The sequence below is a fragment of the Sinohyriopsis cumingii genome, chromosome 17, assembly GCF_028554795.1.
Source record: "Sinohyriopsis cumingii isolate HCF-2022 chromosome 17, ASM2855479v2, whole genome shotgun sequence".
Taxonomy (NCBI): domain Eukaryota; kingdom Metazoa; phylum Mollusca; class Bivalvia; order Unionida; family Unionidae; genus Sinohyriopsis; species Sinohyriopsis cumingii.
In genome coordinates, this window is record NC_142977.1 from 94,539,584 (window position 1) to 94,561,952 (window position 22,369).

At 35.6% G+C, this 22,369-nt stretch overlaps 1 protein-coding gene across 2 annotated transcripts in view; it reads right to left on the reverse strand.

Moving 5' to 3' along the window:
- Positions 1 to 2,786: 2,786 nt before the first annotated feature.
- Positions 2,787 to 22,369, reverse strand: part of LOC149779457 (uncharacterized) — a 56,682-nt gene continuing 37,099 nt past the window's right edge. Inside the window, exons 4-8 of one of the 2 annotated variants that reach the window (XM_089940135.1) lie at positions 20,347 to 20,512; positions 18,996 to 19,158; positions 16,465 to 16,511; positions 12,467 to 12,567; positions 2,787 to 6,898 (exon numbers count right to left, since the gene is read on the reverse strand). In XM_089940135.1, coding sequence (XP_089796261.1) covers positions 3,583 to 6,898; positions 12,467 to 12,567; positions 16,465 to 16,511; positions 18,996 to 19,158; positions 20,347 to 20,512 — 3,793 coding nt within the window. In that variant the 3' untranslated portion in view covers positions 2,787 to 3,582. Of the gene's footprint in view, positions 6,899 to 12,466; positions 12,568 to 16,464; positions 16,512 to 18,995; positions 19,159 to 20,346; positions 20,513 to 22,369 lie in introns of those variants that run through there. The other variant, XM_089940136.1, reaches the window with a different exon arrangement.

Consider the following 22,369-nt stretch of genomic DNA (forward strand, 5'->3'; position numbering starts at 1 on the left):
GGTATGAATAACAACATGCAGGGTATGAATAACAACATGCAGGGTATGAATAACAACATACAGAATATGAATAACAACATGTAGGGTATGAATAACAACATGCAGGGAATGAATAACAACATACAGGGTATGAATAACAACATACAGAATATGAATAACAACATGCAGGGTATGAATAACAACATACAGGGTGTGAATAACAACATACAGGGTATGAATAACAACATACAGGGTGTGAATAACAACATGCAGGGTATGAATAACAACATACAGGGTGTGAATAACAACATGCAGGGTATAAATAACAACATACAGAATATGAATAACAACATGCAGGGTATGAATAACAACATACAGGGTGTGAATAAGAACATGCAGGGTATGAATAACAACATACAGGGTGTGAATAACAACATGCAGGGTATGAATAAGAACATACAGAATATGAATAACAACATGCAGGGTATAAATAACAACATGCAGACTGTGAATAACAACATGCAGGGTATGAATAACATGCAGAATATGAATAACAACATGCAGGGTATGAATAACAACATGCAGTGTATGAATAACAACATACAGAATATGAATAACAGCATACAGAATATGAATAACAACATGCATGGTATGAATAACAACATGCATTGTATAAATAACAATATACAGGGTTGAATAACATTATCCTGACACCAAGCCGATAATAAGTTCTTAATGCTGAGAACCTTGCGAGGCAGTTGTTAATACCATTTTTAGACGTTTTTGGTATGACTCGGCCGGCGTTCGAACACACGACCTCTCGCAACAGGGTATGAATAACGACATACAGGATATGTATAACGCCATGCAGGATATGAAAATGCCATGCAGAGCATGAATAACAACATAAAGGGTATGAATAATAACATACAGGGTGTGAATAACGACATAAAGGGTATGAATAATAACATACAGGGTGTGAATAACGACATAAAGGGTATGAATAATAACATACAGGGTGTGAATAACGACATACAGGGATACACTGAGTAGGAACAATGTTGTATACTGGAATTTTTATTTGATAAAGTTGCATAATACACATAAAGATCGGCATAATTTTTAATGAGGCAACAAAAGTTTTAGCAGCAAAATATGTATATAATTAAGTCTTGCATGCATACAACATGGATACATCGAACATATGAGATGTCTCTTATGTAGAAAATATTATTTTAGCATACGTTGAAACAATAGATCGGTCATTATGTTATCACAGAGTACATGTAAAACGTAATTAAAAATATACATGATGAAAATGTAAAAGAAAACCATAGCACATATACTGCTATAGAGAATGTCACTACTGTAAATAGTATTGACACTAATAGTGCTTCTACTGCAACTAATACTATTACTACAACTACTAAAATAATAATACTATACAACCACATGTATCATCCAACTGGATAATAATCAATAATACTAAGAACAAAAATCACTAATAATTTAATCAACAGCAGCAACAAATGTACATTTATTTAAAGCTCCCATCCAGAAAAACGAAAGGATGTTGATATTATACTGATTCATGCTGAAGCATTCCGAATAGGCGTCTACTGGCATACAACTGTTATAAAACGTTCATAAATGTATTTAGTATCTAACGGGCATGTATTGGTTTTCTAAGAAATGCTCCAATATAAAAAGAATAGATAAACGTGCATATAACAAAGGGATATATATATATATATATATATATATATATATATATATATATATATATATATATATATATATATATATATATATATATATATATATATATATATATATATATATATGTGTGTGTGTGTGTGTGTGTATTGTACATAAGACATGTACAAGTGCTTCTTTGTAATCATCACTGAAGTTAGATAAATTAGCTTAATTGGTTCAACAGCAAGCTAGACTTCATTTATGTGTATTTTCAAAGACACGAGCATACACTGCGACCTTTATTAATGTGTATTTTCGAAGACACGTGTAAAGACTGCAGTGTTTATTAAAGTGCATTTTACAAGACACAATCTAAGGTTGCGGCTGCAAGGCAGCAGATTACACAGATATCAAGAATCATTTTGCATCTGTTAGGTGATGGTTTATAACGTGCGGAGAGAAGATCCGTGTCTACATGCCTCAAAATGGACGAAGGGGATAATTATCCCTATTTTGTTTATCGGTCAATTGAAACTAACCTAGCATGGGAACCACTTGTGACCAAAGGAAGACTAAAAAGTGGTACAGCTAGTGATAACTTTACACAAATTTTACACTAATTGTATCACATAAATGTTGGAATTTTAACATAGAACAGTCGGATGTGACAAAAAATTATCTACCTTCATCGTAATACAAGTCAGCACAAAGTCGATGGGAAGGATAATTATCATCGCATGTTACATGTAGATCGATATTATCTTTAAACTAAATGTCATCAGGTCGAGGTGTAAATAGTAAGATATTGTTCCTCTTCAAAGAATATAATTTATGCGAATAGAGTTTTAAAAGGAATGCTATTAACTGGCCTACTATTGGTACTAGTGTACTCTCTGTACTAGTGAGAGTGTTCGCAAATAATATTGCATCAGAATTTATTTAGCTCTGCTGAGAAATCTCTCGGTTTTCATTGCTTCAATTGTTAGGTAAAGAATCCCAAGGCATAGTTTAACGCTGCATTTTTATTAGGTCTGTTTGTGTATTATTAACCAATGAATACACATCTTTTTTAACACTTTGAACTACAAAAATAATACATTTATCACAGATATGCTTCATAATTTACTGCAAAAATCATGACATGCTTTCACAAAACAGAAAAAATAAATAATATGTTTTGTTTTTAGACAATGCTCAGGCACCAAATTTAGTTAGCTGGACATCCATCGACAGGCAAACTCTACATGGAATAAGTCCAACTGCCAATGCTATCACTGTAGCCAACCACAACTGACAAGTCCATTTTCATTTGCCAAATACAACTACAATTCATCATATGCCCAACACTTCACTCTTCTGTGAAGAAGATACACGATGAAGCCGTCTCAGTTTTATTTTGCTACTGATCACGTGTGCGATCTTTATTTGATGTGCGTTTTCGTCGGGAAAAAATAGGTTTCAATGCAGTTTTCATGAATTATGTCAAGTTTCCAGAAACGGACCAATATTTATCTTATATATATATATATATATATATATATATATATATATATATATATATATATATATATATATATATATATATATATATAGTTACAGATATTTTGCCTCAAACTGACGTCTCTTCAATTAATGAACTGGTTTGATCCAAGCATTTTAAAATGGTGGTTCTTTATTTCACTGTTTGCTGGTAATCTTTACGTCCTTTGATTTCTTTTCTATAACGATTATTAGGTGATAATATATTTCATAAAGTTGTTAGTGCATCCATTTCAGTGTGTGCAGTTTCCACAACACAGGTTTCGTGTCGTTCCTTAGGATCTTGTAACTCCTGCTCTATCGTGCTGTCCTTACTGTGTTTACCTTTGATTACGCTTTCACTAATTTATATTTCCACATTTTTTTTTAGCAAGCTTGATGATATTTTATAGGTTCACTCAATATACTTCTGTCCTCATCATTGGGATCACTCTCCTTCACCATTATCTGGGAAATTACAGACGACCCAGAGTTTATTTGATCTTCTGATTGGAATCCTATCTTGAAATGATCTTTCTCCATCTCATCCTGTGTTGTCGAATGTTCAATTCCTTCAGCTTTCGATTTCTTCGTAGAGATGGAGACAGTGTGATCAAAGTTCAAAGATTCGGGTTTCACATGTGACTCTTTATCATTCTGTCTCCACTCAGGGATTTCATTGTCAGATCTACTGTCTCTTCCCATTTCACTTTCGATGACTTCTGGAGATTCTTCTGTTATCTTTACCGCCAAGATATTTTCTTCACCAAGAAGCTTTTGAGTTTGATTATCCTCTCCAGTGTCTTTTACTGCCGTCCTTTCGTGTTCCTTTGATACTGAGGGTTCCTTTATTCCTTTTGACTTTTCGTACTGTCCTTCATTTGTGTCGGGATCTTGGACTGTGCTTTCTGGAGTACCAATTCTTCTTTCAGCACCAATATTTGAAATATTTGTAGAATCCATGGGTTTTGTCTCAGCGTCAGTTTCCGAATATGTACTCAGAGTCAACACCGACTCCTGATTCAAGTTAATAGTCTCTTTTTCCTTTCTTAAAGGTTCGTCAGTTTCATTTTGCAAGTTCAGTTTTGCTTGAGTCTCGCTATAAACCGTGTCTTTACCGGAAACATTTCCACTCTCAGATCCCAGGGAGCGTTCTTCAGCTATTTCCTCTACTAATTCTTCTGACTTTTCCTCTTGCCATTCTGTCTTCTCCAGCTTATTAATATTCACGATATCTGCATCTTGTAATATTCCAACGTTTACACCAGTTCCAGTTTCTTTCGGAAGTTCCATTTGTGTAGTTTGCTCTTCAGTTTCAGGTCTTTTGCGAGTTTCTGAATCTTTAATTGAATGCGGTTTTGTCTCAATGTCAGTTTCTTTACTCGCAGTCAACACCGACTCCTGATTCAACTTAATGGTCTTCTTTTCCTTTCTTAAAGGTTCGCCAGTTTCATCTTGCAAGTTCATGCTCGCTTGGGTATCGCTATCAGAAACATTTCCATTTTCAAGTCCCAGGGAGTGTTCTTCAGCTATTTCCTCTACAAATTCTTCTAACTTTTCCTCTTGCCATTCTTGCTTCTCCAGCTTTTTAACATTCATGATATTTGACTCCTCGTCTGCATCTTGTAATACACCAACCGTTGCATCAGTTGTAGTTTCTTTTGGAAGTTCCCCATCGGCAGTTTGATCTTCAGTTTCAGGACTTTTTTGAGTTTCTGAATCTTTAATTGAATGCGATTCGAGTTCGGTTTTCTGCTCTAGTGGTAGCTCTTTCTCGCATTTCTCCGGAATTTTATGGTTGAACTGAACACTTTCAACTTCATTATGGTGTTCCGTCTCCATGGTAATGTCTCTGTCATTTGTATCATCTACTAATATTTCAGGTTCATGCATAATGTCATTCATCTGTTTATTAGGTATGTCGTCAACATTGGGCTTTACATGCTCGTTTTCTGGTTGTATACTTGTAACATTTTCTACGTTATTTGTGCGCGGTTCTTCAACCGGTGTGTTGTTGTCAAGCTTTCCACCACGAGGTTTTCCAATATTCTCTGTCTGTCCTCCATTCTCATCCGATACATTTCCTTCTGATGCATCGTCTTCACTAGAACTCATCTCACTGTATACGTCCTCACTTGAATCAATTACAGAGGAAGTAACAGTAGTAAGAACTTTTACTTGTTCTGTCTCAGAAGACGGCCTGTTATTCACTTCTGTAGCTGTTAAATCTGTTTTGTTGGTGTCATCGTTTGACAGCGCCAAACTGTGCAGTTTAGGATCAGCTAAACTTGATAACGAATCTTGTCTTAATCCAGATGAAATATGTTGTTCTGTGACTGTTTCATTTCGTTCAGTGTCTGAAATACTGATCTCATGTTTTAAAGTCCGGCTCCAATTAGATGTCTCATTTGCATAATGTTTAGAAGGGATACTGTCTTCTGCTTCCAGTAATTCGACTTCATGATTTTCGACCTCAGTTAATTTCTCCGACATATTATCTTGAGAATGTTTCGGATAGTTATATTCCTCTTTGATGCTTTTTTCACCATCCTTTCCATTGTTCTTTTCAATTGTTACATCAGTTTCTTGTTTAGCTTCTTTAATTTCATCAACATCCCGTATCACACTTCCTTCCAATGATATATTTTCTTGTTGCTGCTCCTTTACGTCACTAAAACTGTTCCAGTGTTCATCTTCATATTTATTCATTGGATTCTTTTCTTTTTCTATGGTATTATTTAGACTAATTTCAGCAAAACCATCAGAGTTTGATTTTGTTTCTCTTTGTTCCTCTCCGGTCGCGTCAACCTTTGTTGAAGCTACAACATCCGATTTCTCGTTCTTAATGAGTCTTTTATCCGTACAAGCTGTGTTCCTTTGAGAAATTTCAGCATATCTCAGAGTTTTTGGTGGTTTAATAATTTCCTGCATTTCGTCTGTCTTTTGTGAGTTCTCTTGGTGGATAGAGGTTGTTTCTTCTACGTTTTGATTTGCATCCTTCATGTCGGTAATCTCACCTTCTTGTTCATTTCCTTCTTGTTTTGTGCCTCCGTGTGTCACGTTATTTTCAACTTCTGTGAGGGAGACAAAATCCAGTTTCTTCGTCTCAGCATCGTAAAATGTCGTACGCACATTTCCAGTTTTGTCAGCAAAATAATCATTTCGGCTGATTGGAGTTGAAGTTCTCTCATCTTTGGGTGCTTCTGACACCGTAATTTGTCTGATATTCGAATGCTTTTCTTCCTTTAGAATATTTGCCGATGTTGATGATTCCAGCAAACAGTTGGACAGTTCAGGACCAGTGTTGGCATTTACATTAAAGTTACTGTGTTCATTATAGTCTCTGGGCATCTTGTTTTCTTGGTCGTGCTTATCGTCGACCCGTTTAGGATATAGTCTCTCTTTTTCCCGCAATACGCACTTCCTTGATTTAATTTTTCCATTTATGCTTTGCATGTCTAATTTTGTAACATTCTTTTGGTAACCATTTAAGTCATTTGATAAAGATATGTCTATTTCTTTCATTTCTCGCTTGTCTTTGCATGAGTTAAATCTCTTTTGAGCCGGCGAGAGAGGTCTTGATGGTACATGATCGCTTCTGCCACTACTGGAAAACTCGGATATGGTGGTGGAGTCCAGAGACCGTTTGGAGGGAGGTGATTTATTGTGTGATGGTAATTCCCTGCTCATCCTTGTCTTTGTCCTTCAAATCAAAGAGGAAATATATCATATAATCCATTCTTTGAGATACTGTTTAACTACCCTTTAAATCGATTTTTCGTTGGAAAAATGCTTTGAATTTCATTAGAACGCTTGATTTTATATTTTCTTTTAAAACCAAGAATCAGTCTTTAAGATCAGGAAGGTGATATTCTAAATAACGACACTTTGCATATTGCATACTTTTATAATTAAAAAAAAAACGTGTAAGTATACATGACTTCCCCCTCCCCCACGCCATAAAACGAGAAAAAACAAACACACCAAATGAAACTCACACAAAACAAGATCAAATAACTATATCGATCTCTAAGGCAATGGAACGAGGAAGTTCACGCATACCAGACATCTGAACTAGGAAGTTTTCAGCAACAATAACGTGACCCATACGTCTATTGTCGCGACAATTTCATTCCCAAACACTGCCATACGCAGTATTGTATACGAATGCTTGTTCATAATCTTGTGTAAAAGACTGTCTAAACATAAAATGAGGTTGATGAAAATATCAATGCTCTTTAGGGTTGTTAGTCACCTGCGTCCTGTGTGGTCTGCTTGGAATAAGTACACGGCACAAATCTAGTTACTGTTTTATTTTTTGAAATCGAGGAGTCCTGCAATATTGAACAAATTTATAGGAACAGTTAATATTCTTTCAAGATATAAGCTGTACAAGATGACCAGACAAATTCGTCCATCAACAAAATGGTAAGGATTATATGCCTATTTATCCTTAGAGCGTACTGACCTGTCATATCAGAAAGGATTCTATACGTTCTTATCCTCAGAGTATACAGACCTGTCAGTTCATAGAGGATTCTATTCTTTCTTATCCATATACCACAATGACCTGTCAGTTCAGAGCGGATTCTATGCGTTCTTATCCTTATAGCATAATGACCTGTCAATTCAAGGATGATTCAATACTTTTTTTATCCCCTGAGCGTACTGACTGTCAGTTCAGAGAGAATTCTATGCTAACTTATCCTTAGAGCATAATGACCTGTCAGTTCAGGGAGGATTCTATACTTTTTTATCCCTGGAGCGTACTGACTGTCATTTCAGAGAGGATTCTATGCTTTCTTATCCTTATACCACAATGACCTGTCAGTTTGTAGAGGATTATATGCTTTCTTATTCTTATACCATAATGACCTGTCAGTTCAGTGAGGATTCCATGCTTACTTATGCTTGGAGCATACTTACCTGTCAGTTCAGGGAGGATTCTATAGTTTCTTGTCCTCAGAGTATACGGACCTGTCAGTTCATATAGGATTCTATGCTTTCTTATCCTTATACCACAATGACCTGTCAGTTCAGAGAGGATTCTATGCTTTTTTATCCTTAGAGCGTACTGACCTGTCAGTTCAGAGAGGATTCTATGATTACTTATCCTTAGAGCATACTGACTTGTCACTTCAGAGATATTTTCACTTTGAAGAACATGATTATCTGGCACTTACAGTCTGGGCCAAATAAATATGTATTGGTTTTGAAGGAACATTGTGTGATGTTAAAATATACCAGGTCGTCAAAATAGGATTTAATCAGAAATGAAACAATAAATGGTTTAGAGTATTAGTAAACCCATATTATTATCATTTCTTTAACAAATAGATAAAGTACATTACGGTATATGTTACCCTATTTGAAGAGTTAAACAAACCTTCCTTTTATTTTAAAATACAGAAGATTAGAATTCACCACGAATAAATGTTACAGTCAAGGTGGAAGCAAACTCAGATTATTTACATACAAGGGTTATTTATATTTAATCAAATTAAAGACTGCATCGTAGTATGTCAAATTAAAAATAAAGGTATGGTGAACAATTCACTGTCATAAAGTTACCACCTCCTCCTCCTCCGCATGCTATATATACCTCCCTCCTCAAAGGATGGAGATGAGGCTATAATACAGATTCAATTGAAAAAACAGCAATTACAAAAGGCAATCAGGTTTACAACAGTCATAAACGCACATTGATTGGTTAGTAAGCATATATTACCGTGATGATCATGTAATAAGTAACAGGAATATCTACCACTAACTGAACGACTACTATGAGTTGACACGATTCTGTTATATATTGCACCCAACTGTATATAAAGTACAAGAAAAATCCCTCCATTGGTCAACATACGCAACTGTTGACGGTGACTAACAAGTGCAGAACATAACACTCACGACACTGAAATCTGCAATTACTAGCACAAAGAATGTCATTCACTACACCCAGTTGTAATTATAAAAATAAGAATAATTCTTACAAAAATTGCGATAGAACAGCGATTTGTTAATATGCATATCTTCAAACGACTATTTTTATTACCATGGTTACCGCGATTTATCAAAAAGTGCAAGGCAATTTGAATTCACAAGATTTTGTCATATATTCCATTAAGCTTCAAGACAGTAAGGGCAATAACTCTAACACAAAGTCTGGAGGCGCATTAGTTTATAGATTTGCGCATTTTTAACATGATGGACCAAACCGTGCATTAAAGTTTATCGGGGATCCAGGCTAGCCGAGAGGTCAAAGGCTCTCGTCTTTACAGATCACTCCACCATCACACCTCTGTCAGCGTGAATTTGAGTCTCGGCTTGACCAAAATGGGTATGTGAGAAATCATGCCAGTAGATTCCTGTTTTGTGGATGGTTCTTTCCAGTATTTCCCAGGTTCTTACTCCACGAATACACTGGCGGCCATGTACAGAATTTCATGTGCTAAAAATGGCATTAAAACCTACATAACTAAACCAGTGGCCATCCACCGAAAACTGAGACGGTTGTGTTCACGAGATTTTGTCATTCGCTACAGCTATTTCCGAGTTAAAGAAGTAAATAAATCTAAACAAGTTTCATGAAGAACATTCTCAAAAATTGAAAAGCAGAGACAGAGGTTGGATGATGTGAAAGTGGTACAGTCCATCAAATGAAAGACAGAAACGTACACTGGATAGGTAATATGCACGGAAAAATAAAATGGAAGTGTAACCTTTCTTTGTGTTCTGAATTTTTCTATTTGAAAATTACATCGAATCATAGACAAACTACTTCAAAGAAAGAGTACAATCTCTTATATAAAAATGCATGTTCCTGGCAAGTTACTAAGGAGAACTTTATTTAGGCAGGTACCTGTTGTGTTTTCGTTTTCTGCTCTAAATTTTGTGTGTATATATATATATATATATATATATATATATATATATATATATATATATATATATATATATATCAGAAGTCAACGTGGTAAAGCGGATAAATAGTTTCCCTACATTGTGACCTAAAGCAAGATTTCCCTGTGGGTAGCAAGCCAATTAAATAACACATACAGACACATTTCTAGCAAATCGGGTTATATAGTGCGCCATCTGTAGCTGTGCATTATTTTGTATCCTTGGGTTGGAAAACATTAAAATAACACACACACGTGCACATTTCTAGTAGATCGGGTTACACAGGGCGCCATCTGCAGCTTTTTTTTTCTTTGGGTAGCAAAGCAATATAATAACACACCCATGCACATTGCTAGATAATAAAGTTATATAGAGCGCCATCTGTAGCTGTGTATTATTTATATCTTTGTGAAGCAAAATAATAAAATACACACGTACACAAACACACGGCGACATTTTTAGAACAATCAATATATACATTTTGGCACATAGAAGCAATGTCATCCAGCATAATGAAGAGGTCTAACCTAAAGATAATAACACAATAGCAGAAAAAGAACTATATGTATAAAATGGGACACATATTGAACAAAGGCGAGCAATTCTGGATCGAGCTTGCTAGCTGCACAATAGCGCTATAGTGCTTGGTATAACCTAGTTATCTACGCCATTTTTAGCAGATCGAGTTACTTAGAGCGCCATCTGAAGATGCGTATTAATCTTAGTTTTCAACTTAAGATCTCGGATATAATTTTGTTTACGAGGAAAAGAAAATATATTAATGCATTTATTATTTATATTACAAGGAAAGATACTGTTACTACAACTACCACCACTACTACTACTACTACTACTACTAATAATAATAATAATAAATGCATTATTTTGCCAAGCCTATCATATAGTATGAATATCTTCGAATACAAACAAAGCCACTTTAACATACTCAAAGTTTTTAAAGCAGAAACAGTGGTTGGATTAAATATCCACGGAAAAGTAAAATTGAAGTGTATCCTACATTTTTATTTCGAAAATTTCTGTATAAAAGACAAATTCGATCATTGACAAAATACTTCAAGAAACGAGTGCCATTTCTTACATGAAAGTACACCTTTCTGGCAAATTTCTAATGAGAGCTTTACTTAACCAGGGACCGCTGTGTTTCCATTATCTGTTCAAATTCTAAAATTTATATTCAGTTGCTTCCAGTTATAAATTCAGATAACTTTTTCATTCAACATTAAATGGACATTAGAAAATATTAGCTGAGTTTTGGTTCAGAGGTGCTCAATTCTTATTTATTTTAATTTTACTGCAAGTATTCGAAATATCAAAACGTGCAAAGAACACTATTTTATTTATTCGCATGTTTTATAAATTATGTAAAAAAAAAATACAAAAATCCTGAACAGGCATGACTGAAGCCATAGCGAAGCAAGTAAGAATGAGAGAAATGTGCCAATTAATACGCATCTGAGAAGCTGACGTTAAAAGCTTTTTCACCAAAATTGTGCTGTAACCAAACCATCATAACTAGCATAACCTGATCGCAGCCTCTGTTTTCATTAAGAAAAAATGTGTCAAAACCAACAAAGTCGTTCAAACCTAAAGCATAAAAATACAACACTGTCTTTTCCAGTCAAACTGAATTTTTTTTTATTAACAGATGAAACATCGACCTCATAAAAGGTAATCTTATAAGGAGAAAAAGGTATTTAGATTGCCCTATGCTCAGCCCATGCTGATTTCGCAAAGACGAGAATTTATGCTGTAAAAATACCATAGGGACCACACAATGTATAACAGATAACTCAAACAACTCTTGAATCTTGTCTTCATATAAAAAAATTAGGTTTAAGAGTCTGATTCTTCAATTATAATATTTTAAAAACCAACAGTCATTTAATTTTCCAATATAGATACTGTAGTTGGAAGGATACAGATTTAACCAGTAGTCTATAGACAGATAGAAAATAGTTTCTCCTAATGCTTTTGCACAATCGCAACATTACAATTAATTCTTAGGAATTTTCCGATCCAAGCCCTTGATCGTGTCTCATATATATATATATATATATATGCTTAGGATTTAAGTAAATAAAATTACAACATTTTCCTTTCCATACCATTCTCTGACTCAAAGTATCAAGGCTTATTCCAAATAATAAAAGAGGTCAACAGATCATATTAGGCCCGGCTGTAGAGTGATGTGACGTTGCGTTTGTGCTCGAATCGTTGCTCTGAAAACGTATGGAGAGAACCAGTAGTACTGAGCATGCTACAGCATACAAGACATAGGATATTTAGGAACTGGTTAGCACGATAGGACAGAAAAGCTGCGAGGACATCATAATCGACCTTGACCACTCACCGATATAATCCCAGCTCAAAACCAGTATGTCTGGGTATAGCAATGTCTGTTTTAGATCGCTCCATTTTCTCCCTTGGCGAGGCGGTAATGCAACGAAATTTCTAAATGAAGTGCAAATTTCAACAGTTTGAGGATATGTATCAACTAGCAAATATCAAAATAATTTCAGTGAATTTCTATAGCACTGTTATTGTTCTGTAGTTACGGGTCCATTTAATCGGTACAGTGTAAAATTATTCCTTATTAAGGTTGAAATTTCTACATTAACAACACTTGTATTATACGTTTCCGAAATTAAGCTTGATATCTCTTCTTTGAATTCTTGCAACATGTTCGCCCGTGGTTATTCGTTAACGAATAAATCTCAGCTCTTCTCTGCGCCAAAAACGTGCAGATGGCTGTAGTCATGAACAGGGGCTAACAGCCTAACTTATTCTCATTAAAGGCATCGATGTTCCTGCTTCTAAAATTGGGACAGTCATCAAATGCTCGGCTGTAATGTGGAATCGTGCATGCCTTGTCAATTACAATACAATGTTTCTTAAACAATTCTTTTAAAGGAGACTAGAAATCAAAATTTTCCTTTTACGTATGTAATTCTCTACAGATTTTAATTCGACTGCAATGTTTATAAATTAAATATCGTAAGCGGGTAGTGATTATATTGCGTGGAAGATACCACGATTCCGTAAATTGCCGAGTTTTTCCGAGTTTTGATGAGACGACAGATCACGTGGTACCGTGACGCTATACTAGCTAGTCCTGGAATACAAACATAAACATTGGCGAGCGAGGCACACAGGAGACCACATTTGGGTTGCACATTCAACAGTTGAATCTGAAATCTGATATAATAGTTTATGTACTGTACTTATAAGTGCTAAAAGAAATGTGTTAGGCACAGGCCCCGGGCTGGTGACTTAAATAAACTAAAGTCCTGAATGAAATTCCACAAGCCCGGAAAGTTCATACCTGTCAACTCTCAAGCCGGGAGAAAAACCTCCCGATTTGGGGGGTATTTCCTCTTCTACCTCCCGATCTCGTCATATCTCTCAATTTTGCGCAGCGAAGTCCCGATTATTACATTATGTCTGTCAATTTTCATTTGTCAGAAGAAAAGAAACCAACCCGAAACCATTTTTAAATATAACGTATGCAATCCATAGTCTAAACTGCCACACTGCAGACATCGTAGCGATATGACTGAAAAATTGTTTAAGCTACGTTAAAAATTCGAATCACAAGCACACACGTCTAAACCGGCACTGGACGAAATAATTAATATCATACAACAGTTTTTTCTTCTTTTTTTTCTTCTTCAGTAAATAGAACGTGAAGATTAAACATTATTCAAGTAAATTTCAGATTTTTTTAAACAACTACAACAGTACTATAGTATTAAAAAATATTAAAAGAATAAAATTGTCACCAATTAGCTTAAATGAATGATCACTTCGAAATTTTCTCTGCAAACAAAATCGCATCTCCATTTCCGCCAAAGAAACTCGGCCAGTTAACACCTGACATTCCTCTACCGTATATGAAAAGTTTAATTATCATGATTAAATTACAAGAAATAAAACAAAATATACCATGCAGTATATGTGGCCATAAAGAACTAATTCTGAATAAATATTTTATTCAGCAAACAGTGTTACATGCATTAAGACTTATACCTAAGGAAATAAGATGGGGCATAAAACGTGAGAAAAACAGTTGCCACAAGTACGGTAACTTGTGACTGCAGATTTGAACTGTTAAAATTAAGTCCATGGCATCGTAAGTAACAACAAAACAGGCATCGTTTATTTGGTAATCAAGTGCTGGTGCTTACGCACACACACACACTGTCGAACATGGTTTCTTTGAAGTATGTCCGAAGGGCAATCTTTTTCACAAAATCAATGCAAGGATAAGGATTATGTTCATTAGTCACACCGGCTTTATCGTTTGCGTACTTAAATCAAAACTTTAGCTATTTTGCAATTTAGCCAGAACTGACCAGAATATGCAAAAGGGGCTTGTCATGGGGGAATAATAAGGCGTATCACAGGGAGAAAAGGCACGTCAAATGGGCGGTCGCACACTGGGGCAAGGGGGGGGGTGTGTAATAGCCCCCCCCCCCGTTCTATTGTCAGACAGTTAATGTGAAACTTTGACCTCTTTTTTTTTAATCGCTGCTTTTTAAACTGCCCAAGGAATAGTTTTATATCAGTTCCAATTATTACAGATTACCGTTTATACATACTACATGTATACAATGCATTTTTTTAAATTTTTTTTATAAGATTACTGAAAATTGTGTTTTCTCGAAACACGACAGGTTTAGAATCTTATTTTTAGAAAAGTTTCCATTTGATTAAAATCAAATCTAAATATCACCAAGGACAGTTGTGATTTGATTTAGATTGTGTCGTGTTAAGGCATGTATGTCAGCATCTTGAAAATACATTTACTCATTTCACCAGCGCAACGGGCACCTCACTTTGAATACAGGATGGGCCGGAACTAAAACCAGAAAGGGCCCAGGGTGTCGAGCTATCAGATTTGTTTTTAGCACTGCTGTTTTTAGATAAAAGATGTGTGGATTGATTGTTGCATTTTATGGTCACTTACTCGTCCTTCTGCCTGTTTTCGTAACTCACACATTTAACACTTTTCCCAGGATTTAAAATGTCCAAAGGTATGTCTGGAACAGCGCCAACTTTTAGTCTAGGCCTAGCATTTGCGTATCTTTCAGCTGCTATTTTTTCATGATCCCTCTCATAACATTCCTTTGAGAAATGTAACAAGCACATAGTGCTGTATGGTGTTGCCTTGAAATCGACTCGTTTGTAATAATGTACCCATTCTTTCATTATGCCTTTATCTTTCGGAAAAGATTTTTTTTTATGTCAACAGGCTTTTCTTAATGTTCTATTACACCCGTAAGCAACGCAAAACGGTATTGTCTTTTACTCTGGCAACTCCCACTTGGGCTGCTGGAGTCGCTACTATGACGTCACATCCCGAAAGTAACCGAATAGGCGCGGAAATTTTGCATACGAGGTCACGGAAATTCAGCTCCTAGAAGATAGGCCAATATTTAAATATTGGCATTACGGTCGCAGATGATACTTCAGAATAAGGTTTTCTGCTATAGTACTTTTATTATTATTCTATATTTCCATTGGTTTCTGGTCTCCTTTAAAGTGATATTCAGAAATAATTCCAGATTGCCAGTTGTATTTCAGAATTACAAACCCAAACGGTTATGGTAAGTGTAAAGGCTGCGACATAAAACTGCAAAACGACGAATGAGTTGAAGTAGGCACGAACACTCGTACCATGGGTGATCCCATGGAAATTGTGTCAATCTTATTGCAAAATACGTCAAGGAATGTTTAACTGTACTATAATGTGAGAACGTTTTAGTCGCATTCGTCATCAGTTCACTTTGGTGGTATTTTACAATGGTAGATATTTCCTATGAATTTGATTTTCTAAGTGGAATGTGTGTTTCCTTGAAACTTTCTTAGGGAAAATGTACCATAAAAATCAAACGTAAGTGTCGTGATAATATAGTCTGTCTTGTAGAAGGATGTTTTTCCTCTATCAGTACATCGTTGGATGAAATAAATCTTGAGTTGACGAGCTTGTACAATGAATGGTAAAAAACGTATGATGAGATGCTATCACAGGATCACTAATGTGCAGGTTATATGTTATTAATGAAACTCAGCAATTAAATTAGTAAATGTAAGTATAATCAGTGCAATAAGCTGCCCAACAGCAAAGTGACTCAGTGTATTTTTAATTCATTGTAAATACAGCATGACATAAGCAGATCAACTAAGTATGATTGGGGGCTGATGTAAACATTTGAGACAAATAAGTAATCTCAATCATTAACTCTGTGTAAATTAGCGGTTAGTACAAAAAATGTAAAATTTCAAAAGCTAGCTAAAACATTGCAAAACTGGATTCAAGATTTTTTTCTTCACATGAATATACATTACCTTAGATTCTTTAAAGTCTTTCCTTTTCGACATCCCTACGTGTAATCCTGCAAAGAAATACATGGACCAATACATAATGATGCTTAAACGTTATTTCTGTGTAGCATTTGAACTAGAAGGCCAAGTAGTAGAACACAGGCTTGATACGGCAAATTGTAAGAATCTTTTCTTTGAACCTTATGCAGGATAACCGTTTGCACCATATGAAGGATAAATCCTTTGTATCAAACGCAGGATAACTCTTTTGTACCATACGTAGGATAAATCCTTTGTACCATATAAAGCATAACTCTTTTGTACCATACGTAGGATAAATCCTTTGTACCAAATGTAGAATACATCTTTTGTACCATATGAAGAATAAATCATTTGAATCAAACGCAGGATAACACTTTCGTACCATACGAAGGATAAATCCTTTGTACCAAATGCATGATAATTTCCCTTAATGATATAGACAGTATGACTATCCTTTGTGCAAGGGATATTTTAAAAGTTCTAAATATTTTTGTTATAACTTGCTTGTTTATTTTAACCTGTGAATACATTTAACGTCGATTGGTCAACAAATAATGTTTACCAACAAATTGATCTGCCAACCGCAGATATGTGCAGCATGCCCGACACCTGCAGATATATACGTGTGACGTGACAAAAGCAAATGACAGTACCATTCCAATGTCGGAGAAGGAGAATAATTTTGTTACTGTGAAAGGGCATTCTGTAAACTTGGGGCGCTATTTTAAGGTATACCCTCCGACTGATATCAAGATCGATTAAGATAAAGATTACGGTTTTAATTCTCTGTGATACTGAGCAACTTTGAGGTAGTTGCTCCATTTTAAAGATGCTTGCCAAGCCATCTAATATGACCTACAGTCATTGATTCGTCAGCTGTTTTGAGTATACTGAAGGGTCATTTGAAGCTCAGTAAGGTTTCTGTAAGATGTGTCACACATCCGTTGACGGTTCATCAAAAGCAGACTCGCGTTGAAATCGCCAAAAGCTACTCACCAACAATGAAAAGAGCGACCAGAGACTTTGAATGAGATTGTCATAAGTGAACTTGATTCAATAGAAAATAAAGTTTAATCGGATAAACAAGTCGAGATCACAAGTAGCTTAAAAAATGTCGGGAGGTCAAGAGAGTTTAATAGGCATTCTTTTTCGATGTAAAAGGTCCAGTCGTCCAGGTACATGTGTGACTGTTCATTTTTGTGGCTCCAAAGTGTAGACAAAAACTGTGAAACATCAATGAACCACATGCACCACAGGTATCCACCTACTCCATGACAAGACACTGATGCTTTGATCTATCGTCATGACAGACCTCCTGAAGGAGGACAGCGTCAAAACTTTGCCTCATCCTCCACACAGTCCTGATATAGCTCCATATGATTTTGTATGTATCCCGTTATCAAAGATTTGCTAAGGGGTACTTAATTTGAAAGCCGTTGTGAGGTTGGATGTATAATTTTCCATTGCATGAAGAAAAGTATACCAAATATAAATATTGCTGTAGTTGTTGTTCTAGTGTTTAACGCCATTTTCAGCACAATATAGGCTATACATGGCGACCAGTATAACTGGTGGAGGAAGAACCCTGGAAAACCCAGGGAAGAACCACCGACCCACGAGAAGCTACTGACAGGCTTTCCCACGTACCCACGCTAGCCGATCCTTGGACTCGAGCCCACGCAGACAGAGGTGAGATGGCAGTGATCCGGAACGGTGAGCGCTTTAGACCACTCGGCCACTCGGGGCCCCAAATATGAATATAAAATTACACTTAATAATTAAATAGCCAGACTGAGAATGTGCGTAGAGGTGCATGGCAAGTACCTTGATGGGATGCACTAATGTACTGTTCACTAATTAAAAAGTCTTTGTTGTACAGCGTAACAATATTCAGAACTTTCTTCAAATACCCCTCGTACAATCTGCAGGATGACGTTCGAGAAAATAGTTTATTGCTAATATTCCTTTCCTTGTCGAAAGCGACACTAATTACTGCGGCCGCAGTTGAAATACTATTTGAGAATTAAACTGAGTGAATGTTCCATAGCAGATGTCTTACAAAGTATCAACTACCTGAATGATCCATTTACCTATACTACTTAATCTCCCGAGTTAAGTTTTTGTGTTGCTGTTTATCCTTGTCGTAGGCAGTGATGATAATCGCTTTTCTCGTTACATTTGTTTATATTAAACCATATCATCTTTAAAACCTTAGTGTTTCAAAAAAAATCAATTTAAGTATTCCAATGGACGCAAGCATTCATGTAAATATTTACCACATCACTTGGAGCATTGCTTATACTATTCTGTCTTTGCTCTTAACGAAAATGATGTCCATACATATATACCCAACAGAACTGGAGGACGCCACCTTGTGTCATGAGCCAAATAAAGCATGTACAATGTAATATTCCTACTTTAGCTGCATCAAAGGCACCCAATTTTAAGTCTACTATTAACAATACTTAGTTCGACAGTAGCTCATAAAAAAATAAGTGAATCTGTATTCTAACCTTCCTTGACATAATAATCCACGAATTTATCGGAGTGGAGAACTGCACCCACGTGCCTACTGTAGCCCTGACATTTGCCGAACTCTGGTTTGTCCGGAATCGTGTGGCTATACGCTGGTCTGTGACGGTGAATAAGCTGTAACTTCTGTAGGGGTAGATCTTCCTGTCAATATACGGCAACCATGAAGTACAATTCCAAGAGCTATTAACAGATAAACTGAAGGTTTACAGAATTATTTATGTTGTTTTCCATTATTAGTCAGTCTGACATTTATCGTTGGTTAACTCCTGTATTTATTTGCTATGATATCTTTTCACTTGTTGAATATTTAAACTAACTTGCAAGCGATTCCAACTGACGCAATTTGAAGGGGAAAAAACACGCACCACCCACCACTACTCTAAATTAATCCTCACAAATGTTTGTACAGAGATATACTGGACTGAGATTTATAACAGTTACTAACAAACTAGTTCATCTGAAATGTGTTCATACTGTTAGTGAATTATTTTAATAAACGCAAATTTAAAACTGCTATATACTTTTACTTGTAGAGTGATGACTTGGGTTTCGAGTTTTGTTTTCAAGAACTGTGAGTATATTAACTGTAGGCAGCTGCTAGTACCATTTTTATAAGTCTTTGGAATGACCTGGCTGGGGTTCGAACACGCGACATCCTGCATAGGAGGCGGACACTCTAGCTACTTAGGCCACTGGAGCCTGAATAAAAGAAAAGGTTTCCCTACTACTGACTACAGCTTTCCAGAAAAAGAAAACGTTTCCGATATACTGACTACAACTTTCCGGACCCCCCCCCCCATAAATTTGTAAGCATGAAGATCAGTGAAGCAGTGCATATTTACAATCTATAATCTGCTCTCTTGGCGATTTCCTAATTCTGACTTGCCGATGCCTATTTTAAACGCAAATTGAAAAGTCGAAAAATCTCTTGGCTGAATGTAACTAATTCATTTGTCAATTGATAATACAAGAACAACGACAATAACGTTTACATGTACCTCAGGAAATGTTTGAACTTAACAAACTTTTTAAGATCCGTATAATCTCACAAGGGAGCGAGATAGCAAGAAGCAGACACCAGGTCTCTTTAAAGTTCATGTCAAACCATGTATGCCGCCAATGAGAGGATGTTGTATTCTTTCCTAATTTTTCCAAATATTTGACTTCTTAAGGAGATATGTGATGGCGTACATGTAGAACACGTTCTTGACATGTGACTCCCTTCTAAAACCTTTTGCTGGCGTATATGAAGAAATATTATCCTGATATATAGCTCCTGAAAAAACTTTGTACATTTAGATAATGTTTCCCGAAAAGCTATTCCCTTACGAAAACTTTGTTCGCGTAGTTTGCGAGTCTCTCGGCCTCTCTATGGAGAACCACGCTTCGTGACGTTTGCTCTAGCTGTGGCTTAATACGGTATGCGGGTTTTTTGGTAGTGCTATCTTCGTCCTCTCCAGTGCTCTTCGTATTACTTGAATCTTCCTCGAATTTGCTGAAGAAATACAAGTTTAATTTGTTATTTCATCAATAAACTTTTAAGTACGTCGATAGCAGAGTCAGAGTTAGCTACAAGCGAAAAAATAGCTAATCATTTTTCATTATTCTTTAGGAAAGCGGTTTTATAAGAATCACGTTGATAGAATCCCGTACAAATGTTTATGTGATATTGTACAGTAAAATATAATTTTAGAGCAAAAATGCAAACAATATTATATATTTTGTCTGATTTAATATTAGGAACGTGTTCATAATTTGATGTTTTAATAATTGTCTGGCCAATTACTGACCTACCTTTCAGAATTATGTCAGAATTCAGAAATATCTGAAACAGTAATGAACAGCTACGTCACTTTATTAAGAATATTCTATGCCTGATCGTCTTTGCATATTTTATAATTAACATGCATATAAACTTAATGGGTTCATCTATTAAAAATATTCATGTGTGCTTTTTATACAATAAACAAGATAAATCTAAAATAAAAATGAACTTGTGAGAATTTTTATGTCGACAAAAACTTAGCATGTATATGTGAACATAATTAGGTAGACATAATTTATAAAACTAGAGAAATAATAACCTGGGATATATACCAATGCAGCGTAATATACAGAAAGTTGTCTATTTTAAAATGTGAAAGTGTGTTTAATTGTTTTGTTTTTTTCTTCTTCAAACTTTGATGACACAATGTGTTTGTAATTCGTCAAACTCCCCATACTTAAAATATCGATTGATTCTGATACGGACATTGTTGTCTGTTTCGTCCCCCCCCCCCTTTGAATTTTAAGTAATTGTCCTCACCTGCAAGGATTCCATAATTATGCAAGTGTAGTTGCAGACATAACGTGTTAGCTGCAACTCCATCTAAATTTGCATTTAAGTAAGAAGAAACGTGATAAAGATTTAGTAACAACGAACAAGCCCTAAATATCATACCTGTTTAAAAGATATGTGTGTGTCCAACTAAGCAGGAGAGCTAAGTATGATAGAGAAATAAGTTTTTCATTCAAGAAAAGCTAAAGAAAACTACGTCCGATTACACTGGTCAACAATGTTTTAGAAGTCGTCTGCTTCAGAGATATAATGTGCTATGTATTATGGATTTTTGGTGTGCTGAATTTAAATATGACAATTAAAACAACTGATTGACTACTGTTTCCAAGATATTTGAAGTTTTACATTTTACGTCTATGTATATTGTTTAGATAGTAGAGTTTTAATCATAAATTGTAAATCTAGGTTTTTTCATGTGTTTATGGTTGCTTTACATGATAATATTTCACCTGTCCTGTTTATGTAACACTTTTATAACAGCAAAAGGGTTATATAAATAAAATTTAGAAAGGCAGAAAACTATTATGTATATATAAATACATAGTTTAGTCCTTATTCAGTGTCTACTCGGCGTTTTTTGGCTTGTCTCTTGTATTCATTAAATGGAGCATCTCTTGTCACTGTCCAGCAATAGTCTAAAAGCGTTGATGGGCTCCATTTGCCCTGATAACGTTTCTCCATTGTTGCAATGTCTGAGTGAAATCGCTCGCCGTGTTTGTCGCTCACTGCTTCGCAGTTCGGTGGGAAACAAATCTAGATGAGAGTGCAAAAGAAAATGTATCTTTAGTGACATGTTGCATCCAAGGGTTTTGTATGCCTTGAGGAGGTTTTCCACCAACTCAATATAGTAGTCTGCCTTGTTGTTTCCCAGAAAATGTGTTGCCACTTACCGGAAGGCTTTCCATGCCTCTTTTATTTGTAACGCAGTGCACGGTCAAATGCATCATCTCGAAGAAGTTCAAGAATTTGAAGACCAACAATGACACCTTCCTTTATCCTAGCTTCACCTAACCC